The sequence below is a fragment of the Eriocheir sinensis genome, chromosome 63 (assembly GCF_024679095.1).
Source record: "Eriocheir sinensis breed Jianghai 21 chromosome 63, ASM2467909v1, whole genome shotgun sequence".
NCBI classification, from domain to species: Eukaryota; Metazoa; Arthropoda; class Malacostraca; order Decapoda; family Varunidae; genus Eriocheir; species Eriocheir sinensis.
This window is the reverse complement of record NC_066571.1, coordinates 6,535,783-6,553,630: the sequence shown is the minus strand read 5'-3', so window position 1 is coordinate 6,553,630 and position 17,848 is coordinate 6,535,783. Positions and strand designations below refer to the sequence as shown.

The 17,848-nt window shown below is 48.2% G+C and overlaps 1 protein-coding gene across 1 annotated transcript in view; it reads left to right on the top strand.

Annotated features, from left to right (window-relative positions):
• LOC126986788 (serine/threonine-protein kinase plk-2-like) overlaps positions 1-17,848 on the top strand; it is a 132,945-nt gene that overhangs the window by 87,964 nt on the left and 27,133 nt on the right. Inside the window, exon 3 of the mRNA XM_050843159.1 lies at positions 16,754-17,026. Within this exon, the coding sequence (XP_050699116.1) occupies positions 16,754-17,026 (273 nt within the window). The remainder of the gene's footprint in view (positions 1-16,753; positions 17,027-17,848) is intronic.

The window sequence follows — 17,848 nt, the reverse complement described above, 5'->3', positions numbered from 1 at the left end:
TCCTTCCCTTCGTCCCTCCCACTCCACTCTTTCATTGTCTCCTCCTTGTCTCTTCCTCAATCCCTTCCTTCCTTCCTCCTTCCCGTCCATCCTTCCCTTCATCCCTTTCACTCTATTCAGCCTTCCTTCCCTTGTCTCTTCCCTGTCTCTCCCTTCACTCCCTCTCCCCTTCCCTCTCCTTCCTCCCCAGCCAAATCAGCGGCACATTCAAGGTAGTGGCCGTTCTGGGAGCGTGGCTGGGGGGCGTCCTGGGGAGTTAACAGGACCGCCGGTGCGTGAGTACTGCCGGGGAGGGGGCGGGGGAGTGGGGGGGGTAGGAGGGAGAGGGGGAAAAAGAGGAGGAGGAGGAGGAGGCAGAACAAGGACAAGGACAAGTTGGTTCCCGTGAGTGCAAGTTATGAAGTGGAGGAGGAGGAGGAAAGGGAGGAGGAAGAGGAGGAGGAGGAGGGGCAATATTAGTGGTAGTATTGCGTGTTACTGATTACTGCTTAGAGGAGTGGTTGTAGTAGTAGTAGTAATAATAGTCGTAATAGTAGTAGAAATAGTAGGAGAAAGAGGAGGTAGAGGAGAAGGAGGAGGAGGAGGAGGAGGAGGAGGAGAAGCAGTAACAGAATCAGGACATGGTTATTGCCTAGAGAAATAGTAGTAGTAGTAGTAGTAGTAGTAGTAGGAGGAGGAGGAGGAGGAGCAGGATTACGTGGTGATGGTTCCCGTGAGTGGTTGCGGCGCCTAAGTGGGTCGGGGAAGGCAGGATAAGGTGACAGGGAGCTCATTTTCACCTGAGAGGATTACCGGCAGATACTCTTTCCAGGTGAGAAGGAAGGAAGGAAGGGGGAGGGAGGAAGGAAGGGAAGAGGAAGGAAGGAAGGAGCAGTAGAAAGAAAGAGAAGAAAAGGAGGAAGGGAAAGGAGAAAGTATGAAAAAAAGGGAATGAAAATGGAATAAAAAACTAAATAAACAAGGAAGTGAGGAAGGATGTGAACTGGAGAGGAATGAGACAAGGAGGAAGAAGGAAGGGAGGGAGATATGCAGGAAGGGAATCGAGGCGGGAAAGAGAAGGAATTAAGAGAGAGAGAGAGAGAGAGAGAGAGAGAGAGAGAGAGAGAGAGAGAGAGAGAGAGAGAGAGAGAGAAGGGAAGGGGAGGGAAAGTATCAGCTGGGACAAGTTTTTCCGTTTTTATATAGAGAGAAAATGTGTGTGTGTGTGTGTGTGTGTGTGTGTGTGTGTGTGTGTGTGTGTGTGAATGTCACTGTCAACCACAAAGACGAATGAGGAAGTAATTATTTTTTTTTTAACGTTTAGTCAATATGAAGAAGGAGAGAGAGAGAGAGAGAGAGAGAGAGAGAGAGAGAGAGAGAGAGAGAGAGAGAGAGAGAGAGAGAGAGAGAGAGAGAGAGAGAGAGAGAGAGAGAGAGCAGTTACGTAAAAGCTCAAAAAAGGGGGAGCGTTAAGTCCTTTTTTGGGGGGTTTTAAGTTTTCCATTTCATTCATCCTTTCTTATCTATTTAAATTTCCATCCTACTCAAGTCCTTTTTATCCCTAATTCAACGTGGCTTAGGCGTGCCGGACTTACAAACTTTCTAATTCTGTTTTTCCACACTTTCGGGTTGTAATTCAGCACCGGGGCAGGGTATTTAAACTTTTCAAGGGGGCGTTGGTGGGAAAATTGATACTGTTGCCCTTTAAACAGGAAGTGTAAGGTGTAGGCGGGGAGATACTCTTTATAGGGAGACAAAGGAGGAACGTGGCGAGTGAAAGTGAGGGTGACATCTGTTTAAAGGGACGTACCAGAGGGATGTGAGGGGAATGAGGAAGCATGAGGGGGGATGTTTGACCCATGCATTTAACCGTGTAGCAGCGATGGGCCAAATTTGTGGCCTTACCGTGTAGCAGCGACGGGCCAAATTTGTGGCTTTACCGTGTAGCAGCGACGGGCCAAATTTGTGGCTTTACCGTGTAGCAGCGACGGGCCAAATTTGTGGCTTTACCGTGTAGCAGCGACGAGCCAAATTTGTGGCTTAACCGTGTAACAGCGACGGGCCAAATTTGTGCCATGATATAAACCCCCCAAAATAGATGATGCATAAACTGATCACAAATGCGTTGATATATATAATGAAATGGTTTGCGTGAGTGATGATTTTTTCTCACTATTCTTGCTTGGAGGGGCCTTTAAGAAACATGATCCCCGCAGCTACCAGGTTAAATAGGGATGTTTCTCGTGGAAGGGAGGTGAAAATAAGGGGGTGCTATTGCTTTCTGGTTAGTTAAGGAAGCGACGAGGAATGATATGACTTAAGGAATGGGAAACAGGGGGTGAAGGATGTTTCTCTTGGTGGGGGAGAGAAAAAAAAAGGGGAGTGATGTGGCTTATATGATTGTGCGGGGAGGTGGTTATGAGGTGATGTGACACGAATGGAGAAGGAGGGAGTGCTCTTTTTAATGGGGGAGGTGAAAGAGATGGGGGAGATGTGGCTTAAGGAAGGGGCAAGGAGGTGGTTATGAGGTGATGTGACACGGATGGAGAAGGAGGGAGTGCTCTTTTTAATGGGGGAGGTGAAAGAGATGGGGGAGATGTGGTTGAAGGAAGAGGCAAGGGATGATGTGACCTAGAAATGAATGTATGGGGGAGATATAAGAGATATGATGTGGCTTTCGCTATAGTAAAGAGAAGGGAGGGGTGAGGGGGGGGGATGTGACAGAGGAATGGATAGATGGGGAAGGTAAAGGATGGAAGGGGATGTGACTGACTTTCCTGATGGTTAAGAGATGGGTGTGAGGGGGTGATGTGGGGGGGTGAGGGAGGTGAGGGGGTGATGTGGCCCTGAGGCTTGTTACTCTCCACTTGACCACATTTTTGTTAAGTGTGGGAAGGTCAGTCTGATGAGCGCCACCACAAGGCTGTTCTTCTGTGTGTGTGTGTGTGTGTGTGCGCGCGCTAGAGAGAGAGAGAGAGAGAGAGAGAGAGAGAGAGAGAGAGAGAGAGAGAGGAAACGAGTGAGTTATTTGGTAAACGAAAGGAGGGGAGAGTGGAGGGAGGAGGAGGAGGAGGAGGAGGAGGAGGTTAGGAATAGAAGAGGAGGAGGAGGAGGAGGAGGAGGAGGAGAGCGTAAGAGAGGAAAACAGGAAGAGAGAGAGAAAGAGAAGAGAAATCATAGGAGAGAGAGAGAGAGAGAGAGAGAGAGAGAGAGAGAGAGAGAGAGAGAGAGAGAGAGAGAGAGAGAGAGAGAGAGAGAGAGAGAGTATGGAAATGATGGCGTAGTCGTCTGCATATAAAAGAAAAAAAGAAAGTTTATGAAAAGTAAAGATAAGAAAGAGAAAGATGAAACCTCCTCCTCCTCCTCCTCCTCCTCCTCCTCTTTCCCTTCCTCCTCATTTGTTTATGTTTATGCGTCCGTTTGTTTTCTCGCATTGTTGCCTCTGTTTCTTTTTTTTGTGTTTGTTTGTTTGTTTCGTAAATTTTCTTCGTGGATTTTTTTTTTCTTTACGCAGATGCTTTGTTATACCCAGAGAGAGAGAGAGAGAGAGAGAGAGAGAGAGAGAGAGAGAGAGAGAGAGAGAGAGAGAGAGAGAGAGAGAGAGAGAGAGAGAGAGAGAGATCCATTGAGTCGAGCCAAGTTTAAAAGTATAAAGAAAAAAGTCGCAGAAAAAATCGTCACAATTGGAGTGAATATCAAATCCTCGCTGCCTCTTTTGCTTCTTCAGTTCCGGCAGCAGGAAGAGGAAGAGAGAAAGAAGAGGAAGAGGAGGAAGAGGAGGCGAGGAGGAGGTGGAGAGGCATGAGCAGCGGCATAATAAAGAAGTGGCCGAGAGAGAGAGAGAGAGAGAGAGAGAGAGAGAGAGAGAGAGAGAGAGAGAGAGAGAGAGAGAGAGAGAGAGAGAGAGAGAGAGAGAGAGAGCAGGCTTAGAACTGAGGAGAGAAAGAAAGGGAGAGTCAGGGTGGAGTGGCTGAGGGAAGGAGGAGGAGGAGGAAGAGGAGGAGGAGGGGGGGGAGGGGCGTGCCAGCGAGCTAGACAGTGCCGCGCCTGACTCATCCGTGACCTTGTGGCTACTCCTGACCCTGGGGAGGACGGGGGGGAGGGGAGGGGAGGGGAGGGCAATATCGCGGCACTGCAGGAGAAGACTTGAGGAAGGGAAGTGAGGGAGGAAGATGAGGAAGGGAAGTGAAGGGAGGAGGAGGAATTATTGAGGAAGGGGAATGGAAGGAGAAAAGGAATGGAAGGGAAGGGAAAGAGGAAGTGTGGAAGAGGTTAGGGAAGAAATGAGGAAGGAAAGAGATAGATAGAGAGATAGATAAGAAGAAAGAGAGGAAAAAATAATGAATGAATAATTGAATGGAGGAAGGAAGGAAGGAACAGAGAGAAGAAAAGAAAGGAAAGAAAAAAAGAAAAAAAAAGAAGAAAGGAAGGAAGGATGGGAAGGAAAAGGAAAAAGAATGGAAGAATGAAAAAGGAAACTGAAGGAAGAAGGAAATAGAAGGAAATAAAGAGGAATGGAATCGAAGGGAGTGGAAAGAAAGAGAGAAGAGGAACGGGAATGAACTGGGAGAGGGCAAAGTGAAGGGAGGAAAAGGAAAGGAAGGGATGCGGAGGAAAAACGGGTGGGGGAGGAAAGGTTAGGAATTGGAATGAAGGAGGAACATGGAAAGGATAACGAGAGAGAGAGAGAGAGAGAGAGAGAGAGAGAGAGAGAGAGAGAGAGAGAGAGAGAGAGAGAGAGAGAGAGTCGGTCAAAGTTACGGAAGAGAAGAAAGTTAAAAAAAAGTTGATAAAAGAGTTGACTAGACAAATGGAAAAGGGAAACGAGGAAGAATAAAAGAAAGAGAGGAAGAAGAAGAAGATAGACAGCGATGGAAGGATTATACGAAGGAGGAGGAGGAGGAGGAGGGGAAGAATAAAAGACTAAAAGATGGAAGGAAATGATAAGATGGGTGGAGGAGGAAGAAGAAGAGGAGGAGGAGGAGGAGAGAGGAGAGGGACACAGGGTTCAAGTGGGTGAGGAGTAGAGAAAGGAGGAAGGGAGGGAGGGAGAGGGAGGGACAGAAGATAAAGAAGAGAGAGAGGATATTTAAGTACTTTCCCTGCCTCTTCATATACCCTTACCCCTCCCCTCCCTTTCCCTCACCCCTTTCTCTCCCCTCCTTCTCTCCCTCATATCCTCTTCCCTCCTCGTTCCATCCCTCCTCCCCTCAACACTTTCCCTCTGCCTCCCTTCACTTCCCATCAACACTCTTCCCCTTCTTCCTCCTCCCCCCCCTTCTTCCTCCTCCCCTTCTTCCTCCTCCCCCTTTCCCCACGCCCGTATGGAAGGGAAAGAACGCGAGAGACTGTTTTAGCTGATTATTTAGGCTTCCGTAATGCGAGAATGTGGGAGAGAGAGAGAGAGAGAGAGAGAGAGAGAGAGAGAGAGAGAGAGAGAGAGAGAGAGAGAAGCGTGATGGTCCGTGACGGGAAGAGATAAATGGAAGAATGAAAGGGAAATGATTGAAAGGAGGGAGGGAGGGAAGAATGTTAGGAGACTTCACATGTACTACTACTACTTCTACTACTACTACTACTACTACTACTACTACTACTACTACTACTACTGCCACTTTTTGCCGACAAGGAAGCGGTGTTGCTCTCTTATTTTACTTACACAGCTGCATGGGCTCGAGTGGCGTGGAGGAGGAGGAGGAGGAGGAGGAGGAGGAGGCAGGTGCGGGATGTTTTGGCGGATGTGGATAGCATGGGGGGCTATGAGGAGGAGGAGGAGGAGGAGGAGGGGGGGCAGTGACCGAAGGGGGGCAGGAGGTGATGGTGGTGGTGGCACAGGTGACGGGCCAGGTGTGAGGGAAGCGGCCAGTGACAGGTGTGTGTGTGTGTGTGTGTGTGTGTGTGTGTGTGTGTGTGTGTGTGTGTGTGTGTGTGTCTCGTCTCACTCTCACTCTTCTTACCCACAGCACATGTATCCCTTTTCCTCCTGCTCCTCTCCCCTCCCCTCACTTTCTCCCCTCCCTCTTCCCCTTCTCACCCCTTCCCTCCCCTTACCTCCCTACCTGTCGCCCTTCCCTCTATCACCCCCCACCTTGTCTCTTCTCCCCACCTTCTCCCCTCTCATCTCCCCTTCTTCCTTCCCCTTCACCCCTTACCTCCCCTCCCCCCTCCCCTCTACACCTTCGCCCATATCAGGTGTCCTCAGATAAGTGGTCACCCTCGAATAATCTTGTTAGTAGAGAGAGAGAGAGAGAGAGAGAGAGGTACTGATTTTCTCTCTCTCTCACAATGGATTGGTTTATTTACAGCGACAGATAAGATAAGAAAGATTGGGAGAAGAAAAGTGGACGGGCGGACGTGTGCAAAAATGTGTGTGTGTGTGTGTGTGTGTGTGTGTGTGTGTGTGTGTGTGTGTGTAACGACATACCAAACAGTAGAGGAGAGATGACACGCCCTTCCTCTCTCTCTCTCTCTCTCTCTCTCTCAGGACACGTGCCGCATTTGGGCGTGCCTGGGGTTTGGGGGGTAGGGGAGGGGAGGGGGGGAGGGAAGGGGGGGAATGTATATTATGAATCACTATTACACACGAAATGGGGAATAAAGGAAGGGGAGGGAGGATTACGAAGGGGAGGAGGAGGGGAGAAAGTAAGGGGGAGGAGAGGACAGGGGGAGGGGTAGGGGGAGGGGGGAAGAGCTGGGGGAATATACGAGGAAGGGATAAGCTTGCATGCAGTTTTATGACCTCACACACACACACACACACACACACACACACACACACACACACACACACACACACACACACACACACACACTGCTAGACAAACAAACTCCTCTAGGCAAAGGTTAATAGAACGAGGACGAGGAGGACGAGGACAGTACGAGGGTGAGCATAGAGGCATTGACTTGAGGAGGAGGAGGAGGAAGAGGAGGAGGAGGAGGAGGAGGAAGAATAGGGTACAGATTTAGAGCAAGGACAAGAAGAGGCATAAGTAGAAGGCAAAGTAACATAATTGGGGGTAATGCTATAAGGAGGAGGAGAAGGAAGAGGAAGAGGAGGAGGAGGAGGAGGAGAAGGAAATCATAAAAAGACGAATTAGGATAAGCTGGAAAGAAGGACAAATAAGAAGAGGAGGAGGAGGAGGAGGAGAAGGAAATCACAAAAAGACGAATTAGGATAAGCTGGAAAGAAGGACAAATAAGAAGAGGAGGAGGAGGAGGAGTATGGAGAGTATTTATTAGGAAGAAGGAAGAGGAGGAAGAGGGACAAGCATAAAAATAGGAATTAGAATAAGAGAAACAAAATAACGAAGAGGAGGAGGAGGAGATAAAGAGGAAAAGAAAGAAGAGAAAAGTATAAGAAGACGAAAGATGAGCTGAAAAGGAAGAGATATAAGAAGAGAAGGAGAAGATAATGATGTACAAGGAAGAGAAGACAATGGAAGAAGAAGAAGAGGAGGGGGAGGAGGAAGGAGAGGAAGAATCTGGGTACAAAAATAACGACGCCAAATGGAAAAGAAGATGGAAAAGAAGACAAATAAAGGAAGAAAGAAAGGAAGAAAGAATGAAAGGAAGAAATAAAGAAAGGAAGAAATAAATAAAGAAAGAAGGAAAGGTAGAAATAAATGAAAGAAAGAAAGAAAGAGAGAGAGAAAGAAAGAAAGAAAGGAAGAAATCGATACAGACAACAGATAAAAAGTGACAAAGGAAACGAAGGAAGAAAATAACGAGAGAAGTAAGAGTGAGAATAACTGTAAAGGAGGAGGAGGAGGAGGAGGAGGAAGAAGAAGAAGAAGAGGAGGAAGAAGCGACATAGTATTTACCTTCCATCTTATCTGTAACAAGTACCGTAAGTTATTTCAGAGAGAGAGAGAGAGAGAGAGAGAGAGAGAGAGAGAGAGAGAGAGAGAGAGAGAGAGAGAGACTTCCTTGTGTGTACATGTACGTTCCTGTTTATAATTATGTTCGAGAAACCTTGCAAGTGTGTGTGTGTGTGTGTGTGTGTGTGTGTGTGTGTGTGTGTGTGTGTGTGTGTGTGTGTGTGTGTGTGTGTTACTACGTTTAATATCTCCGTGCTCAGTGACCTTAATCTTTTATTTATTTATTTTTTATTTCATTTATTTGATTCACCACATGACTTTTCTGTGTTGCCTTGTGTTTTTTTTCTTTTTTTCTTTTCGTTATCATGACTTTTTTTTAGAGCAAACGGTGCAGTGTGTGTGTGTGTGTGTGTGTGTGTGTGTGTGTGTGTGTGTGTGTGTGTGTGTGTGTGTGTGTGTGTGTGTGTGTGTGTGTGTGTCTAGACTCTAAATCGATAAGTTATGTGTGTGAGTAGACTGCATCGTGTACGTGTTCTTGTTATATCGTGTGTGTGTGTGTGTGTGTGTGTGTGTGTGTAAATCGATAGCTTATGCGAGTGAGTGGACTGCGTGCGGGTACGTGTCGTTGTGTTATAATCATGGTGTGTGTGTGTGTGTGTGTGTGTGTGTGTGTGTGTGTGTTATTGAGTGAGGCAGCCGGTGGGTCAATACTTATGCTTTGTGCCAGCCAGCCGGTCAGTCAGCCAGTCAGTCAGTCAGTTAGTCAGTCAGTCAGTCAGGCATTTGGCTATTCAGTTCGTCAGTCAGTCAGGCAGTGAGTAACGTTCCCAGCCAGTCAGTCAGCCAGTCAGCCATGCACCAAGCGAGCCAGTCAGTCAGTCCAATACTTTGCAATTCACTCAGTCAGCCATTTCGTCAGTTAATTCGTTAGTCAGTCAGTCAGCTTATCAGTCAGTCAGTCAGTTGCACAGTCAGTTAATTAATCAGTCACTTCGTTCAGTTAGTTCAATGTCAGTTAGTCAGTGAGTCAGTTTCTTTGTCACCCAGTCAATTCATCAGTCAGCTTGTCATTCAGTAAGTTCGTCAATCAGTCAATTCGTCAGCCAGTCATTCAGTCAGTCAATCACCCAGTCAGTCATGCAAACACCCAGTCAGCCAGTCAGCCAGCCAGTGAGTCCAGTTACCCCGTGTACTGGACCGATATCGGGGACTGGCAGAGTGCAAACATCGGGCTATCAGTCACTCGGTCACTCGTTGTCAGTTAGTGTGATGGATAATCGTCACGCCTCCCTTGTGTGTGTGTGTGTGTGTGTGTGTGTGTGTGTGTGTGTGTACCTCGTTATGCTTCACCCCCCCCCCTCCCCTTCTCCCAATCTATATTCCACTTCCTCCTCCTCCTCTTCCTCCTAAATTCTTCCTCCACCCTTCCTCATCCCTCTTTCTCTTCCACCCCTTCTTCCTCTTCCTCCACCTCCTCCCTTCCTTTCTCCCAGTTCCTCTTCTTCCTCTTCCTCCTAAATTCTTCCTCCACCCTTCCTCATCCTTCTCTTTCTCTTCCACCCCTTCCTCCTCTTCCTCTTCCACCCCTTCCTCCTCTCCCTCTTCCACCACCACCTCCCTTCCTTCCTCCACACCCTTCCTCTTCCTTTATCCTCTCCACCATTCCTTTCTCTCCCGTATAGCTTCCTCTTCCTCCTTTCCTCCTTCCGTTTCCTTCACTCCTCCCTCTTCCTCTCCTCTCTCTCCATTTACTCCCTCCCTCTCTCTCTCCTTTTTCCTCACCATTTACTCATCACATTCATCTCCCTTTGTTTCTCTTCTCTCCTCCCCCCTTTTTTTTTATCTCCCTTTACCTTTGCCCTACCCTCTCCCTCCCTCCCTTTCCCTCAACCCATTCATCTCTTCTCCCTTCTCCCCGCCCTTCTCTCTCTCCCTTTCATTGTTTTACTCTCCCCTCACTTTTCCTTTTTCCTCCCCTCGGCCTTCCTCTCCTTCTTCCTTTTCTCTCCCTTTTCTGTGTTTTTTTTCTCTTCGTTTTTCATTCTCGTTACTTGCTCTCCCTTAAATTTTATTCCCCTTTAAACCCTCTCCCTTTTTCCCCCTTCCCTTCTCCATCATATTATATTCACGTTCTTATTTAATTTCCTCTTCCTTTTCCCGTTCTCTCCTTCTTCGTATATTATTTCACGTTCCCATTTCATTTATTCGCCTTTTTTTGTTCCTTTTCCTTCCCGTTCTTTTCCTTCCCCTTCTTCGTACGCCTTTCCATTTTGTTTTCCTACCCTTTTCTTTTCCTTCTTTTTCCCTTATGTTTTTCCTTCCCATTTTTTCCGTTTCTCTCCTCTTCCCCTTCCCTACCTCTTCCCCTTTCCTCCTTCTTCTCCCTTTCTCTCCCCTTCCTCTTTTACTTTCCTCTTCTTCCCTCCCTCTTCCCATTTCCCCTTTCGTGCTCCCTCCCCTTACTCTCTTCTCCGTCCCTTACCCTTTCCCTTCCCTTCCTCTTCCTCCCCCCTTCCTCTTCTCTTCCTCTTCCTCTCCCCTTCCGCCCCTCTCCCCTTCCAGCCAACCACAGTGACTTTATCCCCGGAGGAACTTAAGCCCTGTCTGTGCTGGGCGTCACCGGAGCAACGATGGGCCGGAGGGGGAGGAGAGGGGAGGGAAGGGGTGGGGAGAGGAGGGGAAAGGGACGGGAGGGGAGAGGTAGGGAAGGAAGGGGACGGGAAGGTGAGAGGAGGAGAGGAAGGCCAAGGGAGAGAAGGGGACAAAGGGAGGGGAGGGAAGGGGAGAGTGGGGAGGAGAAGAGAGGAGTGGGAGGAGAGGGACAGAAGGGGAGAGGAGGGGAGGGGAGGGAGTGGAGGGGAGACGGAAGGGAAACAGTGCCAAGGGACGTCATTGGAGGTTGAGGGGAGAAGGGAAATGAAGGGGAGTAAAGGGAAGGGGGAGTTTTTTTATTAGATTACTTGTCCCGTCTCCCTATCCCCCCTATCCCCTCCCTATCTCTTATCCCTCTCCCCCTCCCTCAATTCTTGCCTCATACAACTCTCTACCCTTCCCCCATTCCTACTTCCCATCCTTTCTGTTTTCCCTTCCCTCTTTCTTATGCCTCCTTCCTATCCCTTCTACCTCCCCTTCCTCACTATTTGCCGTATTTAGCCCCTTCCTATCCCTTCTACCCCCTTCATCATAACTCCGCAAACAACTCCCTACCCTTCCCCATTCCTCCTTTATATCCTTAGTTTTCCCTTCCCTTTATCTTATGTCTCCTTCCTATCCCTTCCTCCTCCTCCCCTTCCCCAGTATTTGCCGTATTTAGCCCCTTCCCTATCCCTTCTATCCCCTTCCTCAACACCGCATATAACTCCCTACCTTTCCCCATTTCTCCTCCCCATCCTTTCTACCTCCCCTTCCCTTATTCCCTCTTCCCCCCTTCTCTATCCCCTCTACCTCCCCTCCCTACTATTTCTCGCATTCAGTCCCTCTCACTTTCCTTTTCCATCGTGAACCAAGCGTATTCTCCCTTTCTCCCCTTTTGGCATCACCCCCTCTCCCCGCCCCCCTTTCCCTCCGCCCCCCGGCACGTCCATACCCCCGGGGCGCAGCAAAACGGGGTTGGGGTGACACTTTTTCTCCCCAGTCCTGCCGGGGAGGGCGACGCGCCGCCAGAATACACAGGAGGAGGAGGAGGAGGAGGAGGAGGAGGAGGAGGAGGAGGAGGAGGAGAGGGAGGGGAAGGGTATAGTAAGGGGGGGGGGGTCTTAGTGTAGCGGGAGCCATCTTGTTCCTTTTTTTTCCTTTCCTTTCAAACACTTCGACAAAAATATACCCGTGTGTTACCTCCTTGGTGCGGCGCCCCCCTCCGCCCCCCTCCCTTTCCTTCCCCTCTACTCCCCCACCTTCCTCCCGGCTCCCCCTTCCCTCCCTCCTTCCCTTCCCTTCTTACCTCCACCTCCTGCTTCGTTTCTTCCCTCCTCTCTCCCTTACCATCTCCTCTCCCCCTTCCCTTCCCTCCACCGTTCTCCGTTCTGGCATCCCTCCATCTTTCACTTCTTTCTCTCCCTTTTCTCTCTCTCGCTGCCGTTCTTCTCCCTTCATTCCCACCCCTCCCCTCCCCAATCGTTCTCTCCCCTACACTACGAGGGCGCCACCTGCTGTTTAACCCCCGGCATGGTGTTGATGGTGGTGGTGTTGATGGTGGTGGTGGTGATGGTGGTGGTGCAGAGGATTGAAAGAAGTACTAGGAGTTTATGGCGGTGGAGTTGGGTGTGGTTGGAGGTGGTGGTGGTGGTGGAGGTGAAAGGGGTGAATGAAGTGTTAGATTGGAGTTTATTATGGTGGTGGAGGTGTTTGGATGTGGTGTTGGTAAATGGTAGTGATGTATGTGGTGATGATGGGAGGTGTTAACGTTATGTACATGTTTGTGTTTGGGCTGTCATGGTGGTGGTGGTGGAAGGGAAGAAGGGATGATGGAGGGGGGGGGGGTAGTGTCTTGATGGTGGTGGTGGTGATGGAGTTTAGGGAGGGAAAGGGGGAGTAAGTATGGTGGTGTTGGTTGTGGAGGGGGAGATAGTCGAATGGTGTTGGTGGTGTTGGTTGTGGAGGGGGAGGTAGTGGAATAGTGGTAATGGTGGAGAGGGAGAGAGGGGGAGGTCGCGGTGGTGGTGGTGTCTTTCAGTGGGTGAGGTGGAGAAAGTGTCAGGTATACCAAGTCGCAGGGTCAGGTCAAGGTCAGGTCAGGTCACCGTGTTATTCCCGAGTAAACAAACATTGTCGTGGGTAACCTGACCTTGCATATCTGGTGACCCTGTGCCAGCCCTCCTTCCCTCTACTGTCCCCCCCCCCCCCTCGTGACCTGAAGACTTCCGAAGAGGGGGCCAAGACGCCTTTTTAAAGCTGAATATGACGACCTTTTGGGGGCAGGGGAGTTGTTTCGATTCAGAGAGGATATTTTTTTGTTCTCGTTCCTGTTCTTCATCTTGTTCTTTTATTTCGATTCAGAGAGGATATTTTTTCTTGTTCTCGTTTCTGTTCTTCATCTTGTTCTTTTATTTCGATTCAGAGAGGATATTTTTTTGTTCTCGTTTCTGTTCTTCATCTTGTTCTTTTATTTCGATTCAGAGAGGATATTTTTTCTTGTTCTCGTTCTTGTTCATCTTGTTCTTGTTCTCCGTTTACTACTACTACTAAGAATAATAATAATTCAACTTCAACTACTACTATTTTTTTTCTTGTTCTCGTTCCTGTTCATCTTGTTCTTGTTCTCCGTTTACTACTACTACTACTAATTCAACTTCAACTACTACTAATTTTTTTCTTGTTCTCGTTCCTGTTCATCTTGTTCTTGTTCTCCGTTCACTACTTCTACTACTAATACATCTTTTTGCTTCCCTTCCTCTTCTTTATTTCCCGTAACCAATCTTTCCCTTCCATTATCATTAGTTTGAAGGGCTAGACTAAAGGAAGGTCTTATCCGTCATATTAACTACAACCATACTTTTGATGGGGCTGGTGAAGGAAGGGCTGAACCATCAAATTAACCAAGGCCTCTTTCATTTGAAGGGACGAAAGGTGTTGCCCATCAGACTAACTATTAACACGTATGAAGGGGCTGAGTGAAGGGCTTATCCATCAGACTAACTAGGGGCTTATGTGTGAAGGGGCCGAGGAAGAGGCGATCCATAAAATTAACCAGCTGGGAATTCATTTAGAGAGAGGAAGGGAGAAGGATGGGGTAGAGGGGAGAGGGGAATGGGGGAGGGGGCCTTAAGAGGAAGGGAGGGAGGAAGGAAAGGGGGGAAGGGGAGGGGGGGGGGCTTTCTCATCAGGTTAACTAATGATGTGCTTCAAGGGAGAGGGAAAGACGGGTGAAGGGAAATTAGAAGAGGAAGGGAGGAGAGGAACAGGGGAGGTAAGGGAACGGAGGGGAGGAAAAAGGGAGGGAAGAGCAGAGGGAAGGGAGAAGGGAAGGTTGTAGGGGAGAGGGAAGGGGAAGAAAAGGGGGTTGTTAGGGGAAGGGAGGGGAGGGAAGGGGTCTTATACGTCACGTTCGCCAGTGACATGGTTCGAAGGGCGGGGGAGTGGGGGGGGTGGGGGGTGGGGGGGAGCGGCGCGCCAGTGAAGGGAACAAATTACTCACTTAGGAAGGGAAGGAAACGAAGGGGCGTTGCCATAAGCTTAACCAATAGCAAGCCTCGGTAGGGAAGGGAAGGGAGGAAGGGGGGGAGGAAAGGAAGGGGAAATTGAAATGCTTAACTCATCAGATTAAACTTGAAACACTCGAGACAGGCAAATGAGGGTTGAAAAAAGGGGAGGGAGGGAAGAGAAAAGAAAGGAAGGGAAGGGAAGAAGGGGGAATGGAAAGGAAGGGGAAATTGAAAGGCTTAACTCATCAGATTAAACTTGAAACACTCGAGACAGGCAAATGAGGGTTGAAAAAAAGGGGAGGAAGGGAAGAGCAGGGAAGGGAGGAGGAAAGAAAGGAAGGGAAGGGAATGGAGGAAAGAAATTAATAGAGTTTACAACAGGTTAAACTTGAAAGTCACTTGAGACAGAAAAATGAATGTTGGAAGAGGAGGAAGGGAATGGAAGAGGGCGTAGAAGGGAAGGGAAGAGGGAAGGAGAGGGGAGTAACTTAACTATAACATTCAGATTTAGTTTGAACACTTTTAGACAGATGAATAGGTGTTGAAAAGGGAGAGAGGATGATGATGATGATGAGGATGATGATGATGATGAGGATGATGAGGATGATGATGAGGAGGAGGAGGAGGAGGAGGAGGAGGAGGAGGAGTAGGAGGAGGGAAAAAGGGGAGGAGGAAAAATAAAGAAAAGGAGAAATAAAAAGAGAAGGAAAATGACAAGGAAAAAAAGAACTAAAAAGAGGAGAGGGAGAAGGAAGAGGAAAAAGGAGAGAGAAAAGAGGAAGGAAAAGAGGAGGAGGAGGAGGATGGAAGTAAAGGAGAAACGAAGGAAAGATGGGAATGGGAAAAAAAGGAAAGCGATATGTCCATTTTCCTAAACATATCAGGCTCCTATTACGACCATTTCCCAAGGCCACAGAGAAGATTGACCAGGTTTCCATAAGTGATTTACCCGTTTAAAATCCCAAAAATCGTGTAACTCTATCACTAGGGTCACAAAACAGTCCATGAAAACTCCACGGAACTCCTACGAGAGGCTTTTAAAACAGGCGAACTTGGGTGCCGAAACTTGGAAAGGGAAGGGAGGAGACGAACAGGGGAGGTAAGGGGAGGAGAGGAAAAAGGGAGGGAAGGGAGAAGGGAAGGTTGTAGGGGAGAGGGGAGGGGGGGAAAGGGGTCTTCATCACTTCATCAATGCGGGCTTTTAAAATTTTGGCTCCCCAGGTAAGGCTTAGCGCTGGGACAGGTGAGTGAGTGCCGAGTTGAGGACGAAAGGCGCAGGTGAAGTAAATTAATTAGCAGGGTTATTAATGCACTCGAGAGGCTTTTAAAACTGTCGAACTTAGGTACCAAGACTTAAGAATGCGGGCTTTTAAAATTTTGGCTCCCCAGGTAAGGATTAGCGCTGGGACAGGTGAGTGAGTGCCGAGTTGAGGACGAAAGGCGCAGGTTAAGTAAATTAATTAGCAGGTGAGGGGCAGGTGAGGGCTAGTAATGCACTCAAAGCCCTCTTGCGTTGCACCTGGAAACAGATTAAATTCCGTGATGGGAAACTATGCAGCCGCCTCTTGCAAGCATCCTCTCCTCCTTCCTTCATTCCCTTCCTTATTAATTTCATCGTTCCCTTACTCATTTTTTCCCTCCTTCAGTCTCCTCTTTCCTTTTACCTCTCCTTTCTTTAACCTCTTGCATCCTCTCTTCCCTCCTTCATTCCCTTCCTTATTAATTTCATCGTTCCCTTCCTCATTCCTTTCATCGTTCCCTTCCTCATTTTTTCCCGCCTTCAGTCTCCTCTTTCCTTCTTCCTCTCCTTTCTCTCCCTTCTCATTCCCTTTCTTATCCCCTTCCTCATTTTTCCCTCCTCCAGTCTCCTCTTTCCTTCTTCCTCTCCTTTCTTCCTTCTCCCTCTCTCATTCATTCTTTCATCCCCTTCTTCCTTTTCTCATTCACTTCCTCATTTTTTCCCTCCTTCAATCTTCTCTTTCCTTCTTCCTCTCCTTTCTCTTCCCCCTCTCATTCACTCTCTTATCCCCTTCTTCCTTTTCTCATTCACTTCCTCATTTTTTCCCTCCTTCATTCTCCTCTTTCCTTCTTCCTCTCCTTTCTCTTCCCTCTCTCATTCCCTTTCTTATCCCCCTCCTTCCTTTTCTCTCCCTCGACCTGAAACTGAAGCCAAATTGATGACTCTCATTGTGGGTCAGGTTCCTAATGTTTCCGCGTGTGGTTGTGTGGTGTGTGTGTGTGTGTGTGTGTGTGTGTTTAACGAAGGAAAATCAACGGTCATTATTCGTTCATTTCCTCGCTTCGTTAAGTAAGACGGCGTAGTGTAGAATGTCGAAGGTGTGGGTAACGTGATATAAGATTCTCTCTCTCTCTCTCTCTCCCCTTTCACCCCTCACTCCTCCATTTCCCTATTTTTAGATCGCCCCCACCACCTTCATCCTCCTCCCCCCCCATCCCCCTCCTCCCTCCACCCCCTCTTTTCTCCCCCCTTCAAATCGCCAAACTCCCATCACCCCTCTTCTCCCTCAGATCACCCCACTCCTGTAACCCTCCTTCCGCCCTGCTCACCCCCACTCTTCCTCCCTCCCCGTCACCCCACTCCCGCCCCCCACTCAACCCTCTCTCTCAACTCAGATTGTCCCCGCCAGATCACCCCTGCCTCTTCATACCCCTATTCTTCACCCCAATCACCCCTCTCCCTTCCTCCCCGCTCAAATCGCCCATGCCCAGATCACCCCTTCCCCTCAGATCGTCCCACTCCCTCCTCCCCCCAAACTCCCACCCTCAGACTCACCCCCTCCCTCTCTCTCCCATCAGATCGCCCGCGAGATCGAGGTCCACCGCCACCTACGCCACCAACACGTCGTTCGCTTCCACCACTACTTCGAGGACGACGCCAACGTTTACATCATCCTCGAGAACTGCGCCAGGAGGGTGAGTGTTAGAGAAGGAGGAGGAAGAAGGGATATTGAAGTAGTAGTCGTATTAGGAGGAACAAGGAGAATGCTAATGTTAAAAAAAATATTAAAAAAACGTGAATATGTCAGTAGGAATGAAAGTGAAGAGGAGAAAAGGAAAAAAAATAGAATGGAAGAGTAGGAGAAAGAGGAGGAGGAGGAGGAGGAAGAAATATTGAAATAGTAGTCGTATTAGGAAGAAAAGGAGAAGGCTAATGTTACAAAAATCTAAAAAAACAATAACTTTACGTGAATACTTAAGTTGGGAGAAAAGTGAAAAGGAGAAAAGAAAAAAAAAGAAAAAGAATGGAAAAGCAGGAGGAGGAGGAGGAGGAGGAGGAGGTATTGTAGTTGAAGTAGTAGAAGGAGGAGAAGATGGAGGATAATGTTAATGATGATGATGAGGAAGAGGAGAAAAAAAGGATTAGGAGAAGGAAGTGAATCAGGAAGAGTTGATTTAGTAGTAGTAGCAGTAGAAGGAGGAGGAGGAGGAAGAGGAAGAAGAAGAAGAGAAGGAGGAGGAAGAGGAAAGTGAGATATATTGTTGACTATTACATAAGTAGAATCGTAGCATTAATCAGTAGAAGTAGTAGTAGTAGTAGTAGTAGATGTAGCACCCGTGTAAGAGAGAGCGAGTAGATGAACTATAAATAAAGAGAAGAGATAAACAAACAGACGACTTAAAGGGGGGGAAAAAAAGGCGCGGGAAAGGTAAACTAAAGTCCCGCGTGACCAATAAAAAAACAAACGACCGCCCAAATTCACTCACTCGGCCCGGTGGAAAAAAGTTCAAAAAAGGAAGGAAAAAACTCACGGTGGGAACATTTTGAGTGGAGAGGAAAGTTAAAAGGAAAAAAATAAAGGAAAAAGAGGTCTACAAATTTGATAGCTGGAATAGGAGGGAAGAAAACTAGAAAAAAAAACTTACTTACGGTGGAAACATTTTGATTGGAAA